Source organism: Limanda limanda, chromosome 19 (genome assembly GCF_963576545.1).
Source record: "Limanda limanda chromosome 19, fLimLim1.1, whole genome shotgun sequence".
Classification (NCBI taxonomy): Eukaryota; Metazoa; Chordata; class Actinopteri; order Pleuronectiformes; family Pleuronectidae; genus Limanda; species Limanda limanda.
The window spans coordinates 12,532,672-12,549,861 of record NC_083654.1 but is presented as its reverse complement, the minus strand read 5'-3'; the positions used below and the strand labels follow the sequence as shown (position 1 = coordinate 12,549,861).

The following is a 17,190-nucleotide window of genomic DNA, read 5'->3' as shown; positions in this document are numbered from 1 at the left end:
AGCATATTAGTCAGTGTTTGTGTGTCAGACACATGCACACAAATGCATATGTCAGTCTGCGTGTGGGCTTCGGTGGTGGCAGCAGCGAGATGTGTGTGCGCGCAATGTGTGGGTGGGGAGGACTTTATACATCCCATGTCTTAAACAGGAAGTGTGTAAACTAAGCACTGTGTGTGTGTGTGTGTGTTTGTGTGTGTGTGTGTGTGTGTGTGTGTGTGTGTGTGTGTGTGTGTGTGTGTGTGTGTGTGTGTGTGTGTGTGTGTATTTGTGTGTGGTATTGCAGTTGTCCGCTGTGTGTAAACTGTGTGTATGTGCCTCTGAGGAAGCAGCTGTGCAAGAGGCAGCGAGTGGCAGGTTGGAAAAGCAGAACTAAGACACTATGTGTGTGTGTGTGTGTGTGTGTGTGTGTGCGTGTGTGTGTGTGTGTGTGTGTTTGTGTATGCAGGGGGGTATTTTGGCCACCCATCTGTGCAAGGCTATTTCGCTACTGTTTCTGCAGGCACACACACACACACACACACACAGCACAGTCTCACACAGACACACACACACAGCACAGTGCCAGGCAAGCTGTTCACTAGCTGGCGCTGGCATCGCTCCAGAGAGAGTGGTGGCATCCATCTGTAGCACTGGAGAGCGGCTCGGCTGCGTGTCACAGTCTCTCTCTCTCTCTCTCTCTCTCTCTCTCTCTCTCTCTCTCTCTCTCTCTCTCTCTCTCTCTCTCTCTCTCTCTCTCTCTCTCTCTCTCTCTCTCTCTGTGTCTCCATGTGTGTGTCCGTGCCACAGAAAAGCTAAACACTGGGGTTGTCGCGACGATGCTGTTAGTAGTATCGGCGGTGGGTGTGAGGACAGAGTTCAGAGTTGTTAAAAAAGCTGCTGCATTGTTTGATGCCGAGTGGGAGGTTGGTGTGCGGGGGGGGTCAGTGATCTGAGGCGCCTCGGGCAGAACAGATATTGCAGCTTGTGTCTCCGCAAAGCAGAGTTAACTCTAATGAAGTCTGAGCAAAGTTGTGCTGCCCTGTTCTGAGGAATCCTGGCTCCTCCGGGCTGAAAGCAAAAAGGAAAAAGAAGAAATGCCAAGCAGTTACAATCCATGGCATGTTTGCGGATATTTTATAGCAACATTTAATGGGACATTTTATTTATTTACATATTTATAGCATGTACGATATTTTAAGTATGATGGCACTCAGTGGAGCACATACCTGTGGCCCAGTTGTCCCGTTGAATTCAATCCAATCATCCCAAATGACACACACTTACAGATTTCAGTACCCTAACTATGCCTGATCGTTTTCATAAAGACCCAATAACTATTCTATGAGAAAACACTGAAAAGGTAAAATAAAAACCTCCTGTCTCGCAATGTTAAAGAAGATTCCTGCACCAAAATGAAATGGGTACTTCCCTGACCCATAACCCCCCCCCCCTTCCACCACGTTACAGAGAAATCTGTCCTGTAGGTTTTTGAGTAATATCGCTCATGAACAAGCAATATGAATGAAAACATAACCTTCTTGGCGGAGGTACTAAGAATCATCAATTTCCTCTTTTTCCGCCGGGTGTGCCGGTACTGATTTTGTATGTGTGTGTGTGTGTGTGTGTGTGTGTGTGTTTGTGTGTTTGTCTGTGCCATCTCTTCGTTTCTAGCTATACTCTCAGCCACTCAGAGCCATTAGCAAACTAGGGTCACCATATCACACACAACCTCACTGGGTCACACACACACACACACACACACACGCACACACATGTACACACACACACACATGCACACACACTATGTAATCCTGGAAATGCCCTGATGGGAGGTCACACCAGCCACCACTCTCCGGCTCCCTGCTCGCCAGATGTGACTAGAGAGAGAGAGAGAGATGGAGAGAGAGAGAGAGAGAGAGAGAGAGAGAGAGAGAGAGAGAGGGAGTGTAAAAAGAAAAGAGTAGCGGTTTTCAGAGAAAGGGTGATGAGGGGGGGGGGTAAAGGTTTTTTTTTCCCCCCAACAGTTTTGCAAATCTGGTTCTACTTAGCCGAGCCCTGGAACACATTTCATAAATTGCAGACATATTTTTTCGGAGCGGTTTTCGGGGGAAGATAGTTAAGCGGCAGTAATTTCCAACACATGGCAGCCGTCATGTGATATTTTGAAAACACCAGGCAGACGGGTTGTTCCCTCCCCCCCGCCCCCCCCCCAGGAACCCCTCCCTGCCTTACTGTTAAACTCTGCCCTCTTTCTCTCTCTGTTGCTCGTCCTCTGCCTCTTTGGCGTTTGATTTCCCCCGTCTGTCTCTCGTAGTCGCTTGTTATCTCTCGTTTTTCAGCCTCCTTTCTTTTTTTTCCCAGTGTCCTCACCTCCCTTTTCCTACCTCCTCCCTCTTTCTTGAACTCTGATTTTACCGCATGTGTGTTTCATCCTTTCATCCCCGGCTGTTTTTATACCCATCGCACACAATAACTGCCAGCATTGTCTATCTCTCCATCCATCCATCCATCCATCCCTCCGATCCGCCGGTCCCTCCATCCTTCAGCTCTCTACACATAGTAAAAGATAACCGACATGTAAAACACGAGGGCCTTAACTGTCTGTTGAAAATTGATTTCGCTCCAGATGACGGGGATATGATTCCTTTTATCGTGGACACACACACACACACACACACACACACACACACACACACACACACACACACACACACACACACACACACACAGATATAAATTGGTTGCAAAGAGGAGCTTCCATTTGGCTGAAGGGGGGGGGCAGAGCAGGCAAACAGATACAAATTGCCACTTGGGTGCATGTGTGTGGCTGTGTGTGAGTGTGTGTATCAGTGTGTTTGTGTTTAGAGATGGACTGGATGCATCAGTGATTTCAAATTGTGCTTATGCTACAAGGGTCAAGCTTTTCATAGAGGGGTGTGTGTGTGATGCTTGTGTGTGTGTGTGTGTGTGTGTGTGATTGTGTGTGTGTGTGTGTGTGTGTGTGTGTGTGTGTGTGTGTGTGTGTGTGTGTGTGTGTGTGTGTGTGTGTGTGTGTGTGTGTGTGTGTGTGTTCTTGTGCCACTTATATTGACTGCGGCAAAGCTTTGTGTTTTAACGCATGACTTACAACGAGATTTCCATTTATCCATCTACCCAAGAATTCCCGAGAAGCTTTCATTGTTAATGTTCGTTTTGCTAAGGGCTAAAAGAAGTTTGGTGCTGAATCTGTTGCGATTTGGACGCTTGATACGTCCACAATAAATAAACTTTGAACAAAAAGGCGACCGGCGCCGGGAAGTAGCAGCAGCGGCGGCTGGAGAGGCACGAATCGGCTCAGACATCATCCTCATCGACACGTACGCTCGACTCATCCACCCACCCCACCCACCTGAAGGGGTTATTGTCTCCAATTTAAAGACCCACACCCCCGCATGAACATTTCAAATCTCCACTGTTCCAGGATTGAGGCAACTCGACGCGCTTGCACAAGCTTCTCTTCGTTAGGTGCTGCAGTCGTGGGAATGAGCGGCTTTGTTTCTCCCAAGAAGAAAGTTAATTTTCCTCTGATCACTCGTCCAATTGGCCTGTTTCACTCATCCAGCATCAATCAGAAATGTTTGACCTGCAAATCAAGCGCCAGGCAGAAGTTCAATCACTAACAGGCTCTGCAAAAGTAAACATTAAAACTAGATACTTGTTTTAATATGCTGCGACTATATCATCTCTCAGCCACACAGCACACTGTATATGTATATTAAAGTATTTAAGGTAACCCTGCGGCTCTGCATGGAGCTTTTGGAGCATGTGTCTTCAGCATTAGGATGTGCATTGACTGTCTGTGTGACTCGTCCTCCGCTGGCACCGAGTCCTGTCTGGGAAAACACCCAGATCCATTTGGGTTCACTTGGCCCGGCGTCAGCGTGGCATCAGAAACCAACCAAACTGTTGGAGGAGAGTCATTTTCAGTAGGCTGCCTTCCATCCAGCTCACCAAGGCTCACGTCTGATTTATACTCACTTTATTTCCCCCCGGAAAACAACATTTGTGTCATTATATTGACATCATGTCGTTAATGGCAACAACAGCTGCAGCTTTATTCCAAAACACATTTTTGATAGTTTTCTAAATATGTTAAGCCGTGCTTTGGAAAAAATGTCTAATGTTTCAATAGCAAATGCTTCCTGTTCCTATCTCCTTCTGTCGCTGTGCATATCCTCGTGTTTTCTTTACCTCTAACTCTCCCTGACCCTCTTTCTTCCCCCCATTCACCCACTTGCTGTATGTTTTCTTTTTCCACCACTCGTTCCCGTCGCCCGTCTGTTTCTTTTACAAGACCCTGTAGTTCAATTTTGCCTGGCAACAAGATGTGGCAGGGATCGGTTCGATTCGAGAGGACGTGTAACGGGCACTGTGAATCATTTTTATTGTTCCTTAACACTTGCTTCCTCTCCTCCTCTCTGCAAGAGAGACCTTATTTTAACAGATGGGTAAAGCAGACATTACTATAAATCCTTTTTTTTTTCTTTTAAAGAGTGAAGGGCTCCGAATGTTATTCACAGCATATGTTTTATTGTCCAGTGTGTGTGTGTGTGTGTGTGTGGTGTGAGATGCTCTTCAGGATTTGTACGTTTAGTTTATGTATTTTTGTGTTTGTGTGCATATGTGCTGGCGTGTGTGTGTTAATGTTTGTGCGATGGAACAGATGGTGTTCAGACCTTTGTGTGCGATTGAGAAATCTCCTTATGTCTTTGCTGGCTTGAAAAAGTGTAAATACACTACGTGCGACTGAAGAGAGAAAAATACAATGCTCCAGTGATGTGACTCTGCCATCGCTCATTCACTATTATACTCAGTCTGTACATATGTCTATGTATTTATGATATTTGGTAACATGGCGCCATAAATCGCAGCAGAATGGATGCAAAACTCTTGAAAATCAGAGCATTAAGAGGGAAAACACTTCTTTTCGATACTGCAGTTTCTCACAGAGTATTCCTCCTGTGATTCCTCTATATAAACAGTTATTATGCAGCAGTGTTTATTCTACAATAATATAAACACGATGGCCTTTTTTTTCTCATAGCACAAGAACTGCGACCTTAAATCCCCAACATTCCTCTATTATTAGTTGGACCTCGTGAACGAGCCATTTTTAAGAAAACCATATTCCCTAATGTAACATATTCTACTAAATGACTGGTTCTTGGAGATGAAAAATGTGATGCTCTCGGATCAGTGGAACACATTAACTATTTAAACATTTAATATCAGTTGGTACACGTCCGCAGAAAAGTTTCTTTCTCCTTTGACAAATTACTTCAACTTATTCATCATAAAAAATAGTCTTATTAAAGATTCCCTTGGGTCCCGAGGCTCCATCTCTAATAAGTTTTTAAAAAATGAGAAACTTGAATTATTTTCCATCCACTTTGATTGAATGGACTGGGATGAAGACATCAAACACCAGGGGAGCTGAGGTTTGAAGCAAACCAACATCAATGTTTGAAGAGAGTGATTTGAAAAGAGATTTACCAGATAGTTGATCACATCCCATGAAGTCACATTTAAAGTCATGATATTTGCGTTAAATAAAATGACATCCTCATTACCGGAGGCTACGTCACACTGTGCCCGGTCGTTCACTGTAATTTTGCCGGGAGATGAGATGGCGCAGCAGTCGTAAGTGAATGTGGAGCGTTCACTCGGTAGAAATGTGTGTACAGAGGAGAAAGAAAGAGGGATGGAAAGGAGGTTGGGAAAATGAGAGAGAGAGAGAGAGAGGGCGAGAAAGAGTGGAGGAAGAAGAGAGGGAGAAGTCCAAAGGGACAAACTGATGGTGGTACAGCTCTCCTCTCTGCATCCTGCATCTGCTGGGGAGGGAAATAAATGAGATGATGGAAATCAGATCTATGTGTGGTTGTGAGAGAGAGAGAGAGAGAGAGTTGTGTTGTTTTGCTTGTAGTGTGCACATGCATCCTTGCAGTCTCGTGTATGTATTTGTGTGTTTGTGGGTTTGCGGCAGGGTGTAGCATCCATACATCTTCTTGACAAGCGGGTGGAGTTTGATGGGACATGCTCTGCATACTGCTCCATCTGGCTGCCGATGAACCTGTGTGTGGGTGCGTGCGTGCGTGCGTGTGTGTGTGTGTGTGTGTGTGTGTGTGCTTGTTCGTGCGTGTGTGTGCATGGTCTAGAGGAGGGGATGATGGAAAGAGAGGAGAGAGGTTACCACTCTTGCATACCGATAGATTCCTCTTGTTTCTCCGCGTACGCCGCCTGAATCTCAATCGACCCCACCTGTCCCTCAGCTGTGCTCTTCAACACATCCCTCCTCTCTCATTCTCTCCATTTTTTGTATCCCTCCCTTGTGTTCATCCCCTGCTCCCTCCCTCTCTCTCTCCCTCTCATCTGTACCCAGCACACAGAGGATTCACTACAAGCCGCTATCGCCAGCATCTCTGTATCGCTTCATCTATTCCATTTCCTATCCGTCCTCTTCCCATATTATTGTGTGTGTACATATATGTGTGTGTGTGTGTGTGTGTTGGGGGTATAACACACCCTGAGGAACCATCTTGCACAGACATTGGCATGGTGTGGACATTACCGCTCAATTCACAGGCTTCACGCAGCGTCAGTGCCTCACAGTTGTCACCTGAACGGCAACGAATCAGTGTGTGTGCTGGGGGTATTATGCATGTGTACGTTATATAAGTGTGTGTGTGTGTATGTGCAGTGCACGAGTGGGTCACTCTACGTGCATTTTTCCATTTAACTCCATAATGATGATATCTTATGTCTGACTAATACAATCTTGTGCTCGCGTAAATTGTTTATGTCACAGCCGCCAACTCTGGAAAATGCACCCAGCGTGATTGAAATCCATTGTCGTTGTGAAGAATGGGATTTGCCCGTGTGAAGTGCTCTCGAGTGGCGTATTACTGCCACTGTTATCACATCATTTTCTGGGTCTCCGACTGTATGATCACAGCGCACGCACACGCTCATGCAAACGCACACATATGCGCACGGAAGCAATTGGGGCTTATGAAGTGTGTAATGGAGATTGTTTGACTCCTGATGATAGACTTTGAAGTGATCGCAGCCCCTCTGAATAATACGAAACACCGAGGCTAGGCGATGTTGTCCTCATTTCTCATGGTGATTTGAATATAAAATGACCTCCTCTCGCTGTGCTCGTGTGATGATGAAATGCGTGAGCTTCTGATACAACATTGTAGCTCTGCACCGAGCTAAAGTCCTTTCGGTAACAGTTTGAACTGTTTCTCGGGGACTCGCGTTCCTCCTAGATATCGTCCGTTGCAACAACCTTGTTTTTAGGCGAGTGATGTAACTCGCATGAAACCTTAGAGAAGGCGCGCATCACAAGTCAGCGGGGGGATAAAAATCTCCTTTCTTTGAGCTCGGCTAGCGGGAGGGGGGAGAAAGAAAGGTTTTGCAAACATGGAGGATCACGTAATCACAGACGATGCAAACGGGTGATGTAAGTGTGAAGACATCCTTTGTGAGTGGCAGGTGGTTGTCCAGGGTTTCTCCTGATTTCGAGGTTCGCTCTGTGAGCCAGAGACATAGATAGTAAAGAGATTTGGGGAAGTTACAAACAAGAGTAATTTTAACTTTTACTTTTGGAGGAGACGTGAGGGTAGTTAGTGTGAAAGCGTGTTCGTTTATCCTTTAAGAGAAGACGAGCCGAACTCGGTTTAGTCAATGAACAGGTTACAGCAAAGCAATGGGCTTCCAGTACATTAGTTGTATCAGAGCGCCACGAACATCCGGCGTCAGTCCATTTTATAACAGTAGCTCTTCGTTCCTCCCTCCTCGGAAGTGCGCACACGCAGGCCATCCTCCTGGCATTTGAATACGGAAGTGAACAAGAAGACACTCCCAATGACGCTATAGTTGCTTGGCAACCTGTTTACTTCAAGAAAGGCCTTGACTCAGCAGATGCCATGACGGGCAAAGGTGTTTACAATTGGAGAAAAGATTATTATGTTTTCTGCTTCATCAAAACAAACCTGACTGTGTAAACATTCGCAACAACTGAACCCAAACAATGTCATACTGACTTTGCCCCAGAAGGACCAGTCCCATGAACTCCATCTGATGTGGACTGCAGCTAAGGAAAATATGCTTTAATATCAAAAAGTAAATTATGAGGACAAGTAAAAGATTCATTATTGACACTAAACAGCAACGGTTATTAAAAACATTTGTATGAAGGCCTAATATCTAGCTAAAACTGTTCCTATCTTTATTTGGTTAAGAGTTCAGTCAGCAAAGACTATAGTTAAAAATTTGAAATCCTCACATTAGCATATTTAAATTCTTACATATTTTCAACTGCTCAACTGGGGTGGATTGAAAAATAAATCCGAGCGGCACAAGATTACGGCTGCAGAGAGTTGGGAGCAGCCAAAAAAGGGTGAGAACCTTCAGGGATTTACACCAGATGATTTCTCGTGGCTTCGTGTCCGTGAAACAAGTTCAGCCTCTTCCCTCAGGCCAGCCCATAATTCAGTCAGATATCAGTGTAATCACCTGACACACACAATATGATAGCTGGATGATAATGCATTTAATGAAGAGCCACTACGGCCCCGGTATTCTCATGAGTTTGAGCCTCCCTCCGTCCACCTGTGATACAAATGTTTTCACTCAGAGCTCGATTAGAAGCCACTCGCCAAGTGGCTCAAATCACCGTCGACCACGCGGCGCTGGCTCGATGGGTTTGGCTTCTCTCGCCTGCTCGGAGTGCACGGGACGAATCAACACACATTTGGGAAGCTCTCCTCTTCTTTAATAGCCGGTTGCTGCCTCTTCAATCCATTAACTCCTGGACAACAGCACTTCTGAGAAGTCGTAAAGCGAGTTAGGCAAAGTCAAAGCACTCATCGGCAGCGTTCCATTAAAAAGCTCCTGCACGTCGATATCTGCCCGGTCCAGGAGTATCACCATCCTTCGCCTTCAGTGTGCAGCTGATGGGGCAGTAACAGGCCTAATAAATGGACGACCATCGACGTGCATTTAAGTTCGGCCATTAACGTTTAACAGGTGTATTAGTCTGGAGGAGACGGCCGGGCTTTGTTTTCAAGGTTGTTTAAGAACGCTTGTTCTTTTGGATTTGAATTATGCATGAAGTCGCTTGCCATCGCCGTCAATCAGAGGCCTGCCTGACACACGTCTGTACGTTTCTATAGTTGAAGTTTTAAGCCGTATTTGCTCATGAAAAACGACAAACACACAGTCCTATGTGTTTGCAATAATGTGCTCAACTTGCCGGGTGTATTTTTTATATTTGCCAAAGAGGATAAATTACCTCGTGGAGGGAGTATTGCTATTGATTCAAGTGGCACAGTAATTGCTGAGCGAACGGTTGGGTGCAGCCCTTGTTGGTTAGTATGAAGACATTGATTTTATTCTGCTTATAGTCTCTGCAATGCTCTCAATCAAATCAGAAACAGAGAGCAGGGTGCTTATAAATCTCAAAAGTGTGTGTGTGGGTTTGTGTGTGTATAGGAGGGGGAATATTGCCTATGTGTGTGTGCGTGTGTGTGTGCGTGTGTGTTTGCATGGATTTTCCCACTAATTCCTCCTTTATCCTTCATCTTCTTCACCTGAGGGACTGCGGATGAGTTTCAAATGCTTTCTGGGTTTTATGTTTTCTCTCCTCTCTACCCGGCGACTGCCACCCGACGATAACACTGACCCAGGTGTTAATCCTCAATTACAGGCCTGTAACCAAACTCATCTTTTTTCATAATGGCCGTCGGGCTCCCGGTGCCATGTGGGACTTCAGGTGGATCCCAAGTCCAGAATTTAGTTTGGATATTTATTTTGCCACCTCTTTACGCTTCAGATTGTCTTTTAAATCTTTTATTGTAGGAAACAATGTTTATAACTGTTGTGTCCCTTAAATTAATAACACCCCATGGAATAAAGCTCCAGCCATGTCTTTAAATCCCCCCCCCCATGTGCCACCCTGGGGACTGCCGGACCTCAGTGTCTGATTTCAAATTGCCTCGTGGTGATGTGAGTCATTCACTCTATCCGTTTCCTTATCAGGTCCGAAAGATTAATTATAAGACGATTTGGATCCTTATTATATCTCTAACAATAGACGATGTCCACTGGGCCCAGAAATTACCACACAATTAGAAGAGGGAAATAAACAGAAGTATGGAAAGCATGAGCTCAAAGATCAATTTGAAACAGGATAAGTGCAACCATGTGCGATAGGGTGACTTCTCCTTATTTAACTTGGGCTCGTTAAGTATACACATATAAGGTCTTTGTGTTTGACTGGAAAATGATGAATTACCTCGGGTGCCGTCACCCGGCCGTCTCTCTTTTAATGACCTTGTATTTTCGTAGATCATATTTTCAGCAGGCACACAGGATGTGATAGCTGGCAGCCAGAGGTAAGACTATATGTTTCCACTGGCCTTTCTGCTGAAGCCCGAGTTTATAAAATAAATAGTCAGATCCAGACTTTTTTGGACTTTTTTTTTTTTTACCGGGGTGAAATTAGAGCAGTAAACCTTTCTCAGTCTGGCCAGGTCGAGAGGATGAATGTGTGTGGAAAAAGGTAGCGAGAGGGGAAGGACGCAGCACAGTGGGTAGAGGGTTAGAGGTTTGGACAGTCGCTCCGTTCTCCGTGGCCTCCCTTCATATTTACTCCTCTTTCACCTCCATCCCTCCATCCTCTGCTTTCCCCATCACTCCAGTTTTTCCACTGCTCTGTGTCCATTCACGCCGCTCTCTGGCAATTTATCGCTTTCCCCTTCACATTTCATTCCCCATGTCCAAACTAAACCTTAACAAATATTAAGTGGGATGCACTTACATGGATATATTCATTATAACTTTACAATTAAAAATCTCTTTGTTGATTTACTTTTATTTCTTTATACTTTTATTTTACTTATCTGTTTTTAATTTTTTCTTTCTTGTATAGGACGTGACCCATGAATCTTCTGCCTGTATGGATTTGAATATGTGTGTGAGCCAAATGTTTGTCTTGTTTTTGTTTTGTTTTGTGTTGTATTACCTGTAGGAAAACTAATAAACATATATGTAAAAAATCCTAAACTGAACTTATTTGCAGCTAATTTCCCTGCTAGGTTTAGGTTCAGAGTTTCAATTTTGATGTGATGGGAGCCAGATAATTCCCATCTTCCCAGTGACTTTATCAGTCCAACCCTCCCAGCACACCACCGCAGTGTGCATGGTTTGAGGAGGAGGAGTGTGACCTCTGTCTTGAGAGAGGATGGGATGCTTCTTCCCTTTTCTCTTCCCTCCTCCGACAGAGTTTGAGTATCTCGCTCGGGCTGCGTTTGCCTCGAGGATCTCTATCCACCATCTCTCACCTCAACCGCATATCCCTGCGTATGGATGTGACCTTTACTGTTCCTGAACATGTTGCTGCTCATTACGCTCTTATAATTGGTCTGTATTTTCACATCATGTGTTCGAGCTCGATCGTTTCCTTCGTTCCCTCTCCTCATTTTCTCGATAGGGGTCAACACGTGGAGGAAACAGATCCGAGACCCAAACGTTTAAATCAGTAACCGGGCTGCGGAGTGCGCTCTATTTTGGAACTACTTTCACTGACATCTAGGGTTGCAAAATTCCGGGAATATTCAAAGTTGGAAAGTTTCCATGGAAATGAACGGGAATTAACGGGAATATACGGGAATTAACGGGAATTAACGGGAATTAACGGGAATAAACTGCAAATGCTGTGGGTAATTTATACTAACTGTATTTACCTTGTCATATACAGACATAAATATAAACAAATATTTTGTCATAGGCTGATTTGAGCCCTGAGGAAACTTTGGGGACTATATGCTTCTGCATCGTTCTTCATTCTTAACATAGGTCTTTGCACAGTATTTGAAAATGTACACAGCCTTTCCTTCTACATTGGATGGGGTGAAATGTCTCCACACATGAGATAGTGCACGTGGTATTGTTCTGTAGAATAAGATGAGAAAAAAATTGTAAAAAAACACTAATGCAATGCCAGATATTTAAATTATCTGTGCATGTGCTGGATGAATGCACAGTGGAGGGTTGAAATTCAACGTGCAGTGTGTGCTGCATTCCATACATCTTTAAAATAGAATTTTGAATGATGTTTTTATTGCTCAGCGTTAAATTTGCTTTTTTTTTTGTTTTTTTTTCCAAAATTCCCCAAATTCCCAAGCTTAACTTCCCATGGAAAGTTTCCGGAAAGTTTCCGAAAATTTACTGGAAAATGTCCGCCCCTTTTGCAACCCTACTGACGTCTCCATCTCTCGCTCGCCTGGCTGCTGAAGCCGAGCTGGCGTGACTGAAGTGCTTAGTCACAGTGCACCTCGGCAGCAGAGAGCTACTGAGGCTCGGGCCTAGCCAACAGGCTTAGGCTATCCCGTCTCCCACGTCAGTAGTTCTCTTTTCATTTTGTCTGAACTTGGCAGCGTGGAAGCAAACAGACGCCACAGAGGAGCGCTCACGTTCAAGTCGTCCGCAGTGTGTTTTTAAACACGCATGACGCCACGAACATTGAGGGAGAAACAAACACACGTGGACAAATAACAGGATGCATGTTCATCACGCAAAGAAATGCAGAGCCACCGGAGGAATGTGTGACTGGGACCACCCTGATTAATGTGTGTGTGTGTGTGTCCTAATGATTATAGCGCCAAGTTTCCAATGTCACTGATAGTAGTGTTGTTTCTCTCACTCCTCTCTCTTTGTATAAACCTCCACCCTCTCAAATCGTTCTTCTTTTCTTTTCTTTTTTTTTATAATTTCCTCCTCACAATGTGCCACAGAGACAGTTGATAATGGACTGTTGACTCTGCGATAGGCCTGTTTGTTGTGTGCTTGTGTGTGTGTGTGTGCGTGTGTGTGTGTGTGTGTGTGTGTGTGTGTGTGTGTGTGTGCACGTGTCTTATCCTGCACAATACAGCCCTCCCGCCGGTGCACCACTCTGATAATGTTGTGTTGCTGTTCTCATACGTTTGATGCGGTTGCGTTATCTATCTGCTGAGCACAAAGCGACATAATTGGGTGACAATGGTCATGTATTCCGAAAAAACAAAGTTTGGTTTTGCGATGGTTTATCTTTGATATATATTTCTTATGAGATATTAGGTTCGTGTCCTTCTTTCTGAAATGGAATCAGTTCACGGAGAAGATGCCTGTCTGCAGTGATCCTGTCCTGAACAGATGTGACTTTACTTTCCAGAGATACAAGCATTAGGGGCACAAGTGTGTGTGTGTGTGTGTGTGTGTGTGTGTGTGTGTGTGTGTGTGTGTGTGTGTGTGTGTGTGTGTGTGTGTGTGTGTGTGTGTGTAATGAGCACTGCAGTCGTTAGCGCGGGGGGGGGTACAGCGGGCATGCAGGATGGCACAGATGGTGGTGGAATGAGACCCGCGCTCGCTGCAGATTTACTCTCGTCTCTCGGGCGTCTGTCTGTGGCTCTCTCCCTCCTCTCTCTCTCTCTCTCTCTCTCTCTCTTTCTCTCTCTCTCTCCCGTTTCTCATTTGACAGTCTGAGAATAATGCATCAGTGTCCTAGTGGAAAGACATATGATGTGGTGAGCCATCTATTTCCACATCTAGTGCGTGTGTGTGTGTGTGTGTGTGTGTGCGTGTGTGTGTATGTGTATGTGTGTGTGTGTGTGAGACACCTTACAAAAGCATTGTTGTTATATTAAATGCTGCCACTGCGGGAATAATGATTTCGCTCTCTCTGGGATGTGTTGACTTGAAACGTTGTTTATTCCCTGTGTTTAATTGTCGTGATTGGTTTTGTTATTATAATCTTTTACCTTTTGCTGTCTCCTCTTCCAGATCGCACTGGGAAGCGCTCCACCATGCCCGACTCACCTGCGGACGTCAAGACACAGTCCAGGTTGACCCCCCCGACCATGCCGCCCCCACCCAGCACACAGGGAGCACCACGCAACAGCTCCTACACCCCCACAACCTGTGAGTAGAGACGGGTTTAGAGTTCTACTGTATGTTTATGGGGTTGTGCAATACAGCAGCAGAGGTGCACGTCACCCGGGATCCTGAAACCGAACAGATTTTTAAAAAGGTGAAACAGAGCAGATATACACGCGTCCTCAACCCTGTCTCCTCGAAATGAGCTTTCTATTTAATTAATCTTCAACAACAAATATGTAACATGGTAAAATAGGTGCTAACATATTGTTTTTGTATTAATTCAACGAGGATATATTGTTAATTAATGTGTTTGACAAGTTGCAAATTCGTTGATACTGAGTAAAATCAGACAAAATATCTGATCTTGCAAAACAGTAACTCCAACAATCATTAACTTTATTTTACAGCCATGTTAAGGTTAAGAAAACATTGTGATCTTTTTGTGAACATTGTCTAATACAGACAAACTTCACAGGGACTAGTACACAGACACATTGACACTTCAGCAAAAACCACCACCTTTCCATAACCTTAACCAAAGTGCTTTTGTCGCCTGAACCTGACCACAGTCGTGGCTGTGGGGGGGGGGAAGCTGCTGTGTGGCGCTCGTGCACTTCGTACGCACGCTCTCCACCTCAACCACCTGCTGGCGACTTGGCTGCTGGTAATAAATGTGGGGACTCGTGCACTGAAGAAACATCTGAATCGAATCCAGCCAACGTTCACGTATCACAAAACACATCTGCTGTTCAGTTGTATAGAAAGCAGGAGGCAAAGATACGCGATGCTCAATGGTGTCGTATATGAAAGGAAACATCCACATCATGAGACGCTCTTTACAATTTGCATTGAGCTTTTTCCAAATTGCCGTCGTTCCCAGCGACTCCCCCCAACAGGTTCATCGACGCCCACGCTTACAAACCCTTGGAGCGTCGCCATGACGCCAACACCGGCCGTGACGAGCAGATTTACACCCGGGGGATTCACTCACAAGTACACACTTAACCACTTGCATGAAGAGCACTAGAATCAAAGAATCAAAGGCGCCCGTGGTTCAAAACCTTCAATTCTGCATTTGCAGCGCCGCCTCTCTGCAACAAAGGCGTTATTTTGTTCTCTTTTCGGTCTCTTCCTCACCCTTTCTTCATCTGTTTGTTACTGCTTTCTCTTTCTCTTTGTATCCGTCTCTCTCGCAAACACTCACACTCCACAATTAACGTTGGGGCTTCCGTGCGACGAGAGAGAGAGGAAAAGGCCCGGCTCTCTCATTACGCATGCCGACGGTTTTCACAAAGCAGTGTGCTTTGATTCCCCCCCCCCGACGTAATTGTTACCAGATGCAGTTTGAGCATCTCGTCTCTCTCTCTCTCCTCGCTTTACAGTGGCGGCTTTGGACGGCGGCCAGAGGGGGAGTGAGCGGATCGCTAGTCAGAACCTAATCTCATTAGAGAGAAAGCTTTATGCCGCCTTGTATGTCTTTGTACACCAACTCCCCCCCCACAGACACGCGCACACACACACAACACACTAACTGGCAAGACGGGGGGGGGGGGGTCACGCTGTCCCTGCTTGTTTAGACTGCAGGAAAAGGAGGGAGAGAGAGACGGAGGTGGAACGAGGCAACGTGTCGCCGAACGCAGAAATATGTTTTTAATGAGAGGACGCCGCAAAGGATCAAAGGAGTCGGGATGATTGGAAACAAATGTGGAGTGTTGTGAATGTTTTCGGTGGAATGTAAACCATTTGAAATCAGCGGTTGAGTCTCCATGATGCTGGCCCATGTCCGTGTTTGCCAGTTTGGGTTTTAAGTTGTAATCTAGTGATTTATTTTCGGCAAACTAAAAATCAGAGTTCCCCTTTGCACAACAGTTTGTTTCCATGGAAATGATGTTTACCCAAAAAACCTAATCGTTCTCCCTTTGCTCACGTCTTTCTCTGGGTAACATCATGTATGTCCTTGTCTCCCGCAGTAACCAATGGCAGCAGCCACTCTCCCACAGCGCTCAACGGCGCTCCGTCCCCCCCCAACGGGTACAGCAACGGCCCCAGCTCGTCCTCTTCATCCTCGCTGGCCAATCAGCAGCTGCCGCCGGCCTGTGGCGCCCGGCAGCTCAGCAAGCTCAAGCGCTTCCTCACGACTCTGCAGCAGTTTGGCAACGACATCTCGCCTGAGATCGGCGAGCGGGTCCGCACATTAGTGCTGGGACTGGTGGTGAGTAGCTACTGTGTGTGTGTGTGTGTGTGTGTGTGTGTGTGTGTGTGTGTGTGTGTGTGTGTGTGTGTGTGTGTGTGTGTGTGTGTGTGTGTGTGAGCTGCAGTTCAAAGGGCTCATTGAGTGGAAGCTGACACCAGGTCTAACCTGAGCAGGACTAAGTGAATAAATTAGTGAGTTATTTGAGAATGACTCAAATGTACCTGAAGAGCCAGATGGAAAAGGGTTTATTGAACCCCCCCCCCCCCCCCCAAAAAAAAGTTTAAACAGTGTCAGGTTAGTTGTAAGTCACAGAGATGAGGAATTAAGCGACTTAACGCGGCTAATGAAAACCACCGGGGGGGTTTATATATCGCTGTTTTATTTTCCTGCGCGAAAAAAAACCTCTCACGCATCTGCTCCTTCAGGCGCGAGAGTAAAATAAACACCTGGAGAGATTTTGCACGTGCACTTCGCAGCCCTTTCTTCATTCCAACACCAAACACCCAACGTATGTTGTTGACTACAAAGACCGACATCAAATCACCAAACTACCATTTTTATTCACCGGATCCACTCTGGATTTAACTGTGTTACATTTATTTAAAGTGAAACACAACAGGCACGAGGCGATAAGGATTAAACGTCTCAGTTTAACATCAAACCTGAGGTGGTGCAGGTTCCTGATAAACGTCTGACTCAGCCGGTTATAATTATTTATTTGTAGTTATTTAGCGGATACATATATTTAATTGCAATGAAAAAAAAAAATGAAGGTTGTAGCTTTAAGAGGATGAACAAATTGAGATCCAGAGAATAGAGACAGTTGGATGTTCGATATCAAAATGAAATAGCGATCAAAGAGTTTCAAAGCGACATGTTCAGTGTTCATAGAATAACAACTGGATCCATGAAATGTTTAAATGACAGCGTGAGCAGAGATGTTTTCCTCACCAGAGATTTCTTCATCAGTAAAACTGCAAAAAGTACAAATCAAGCACACAGCAAGACATCCAAATACATTCAATCAAACAGAGGCTTGATGAGACAGATACGGTTCT

The 17,190-nt window shown here is 45.3% G+C and overlaps 1 protein-coding gene across 1 annotated transcript in view; it reads left to right on the top strand.

Annotated features, from left to right (window-relative positions):
• runx1t1 (RUNX1 partner transcriptional co-repressor 1) overlaps window positions 1–17,190 on the top strand; it is a 55,963-nt gene that overhangs the window by 21,886 nt on the left and 16,887 nt on the right. The window contains exons 2-3 of the mRNA XM_061092907.1: window positions 13,843–13,980; window positions 15,909–16,150. Of these exons, the coding sequence (XP_060948890.1) occupies window positions 13,843–13,980; window positions 15,909–16,150 (380 nt within the window). The remainder of the gene's footprint in view (window positions 1–13,842; window positions 13,981–15,908; window positions 16,151–17,190) is intronic.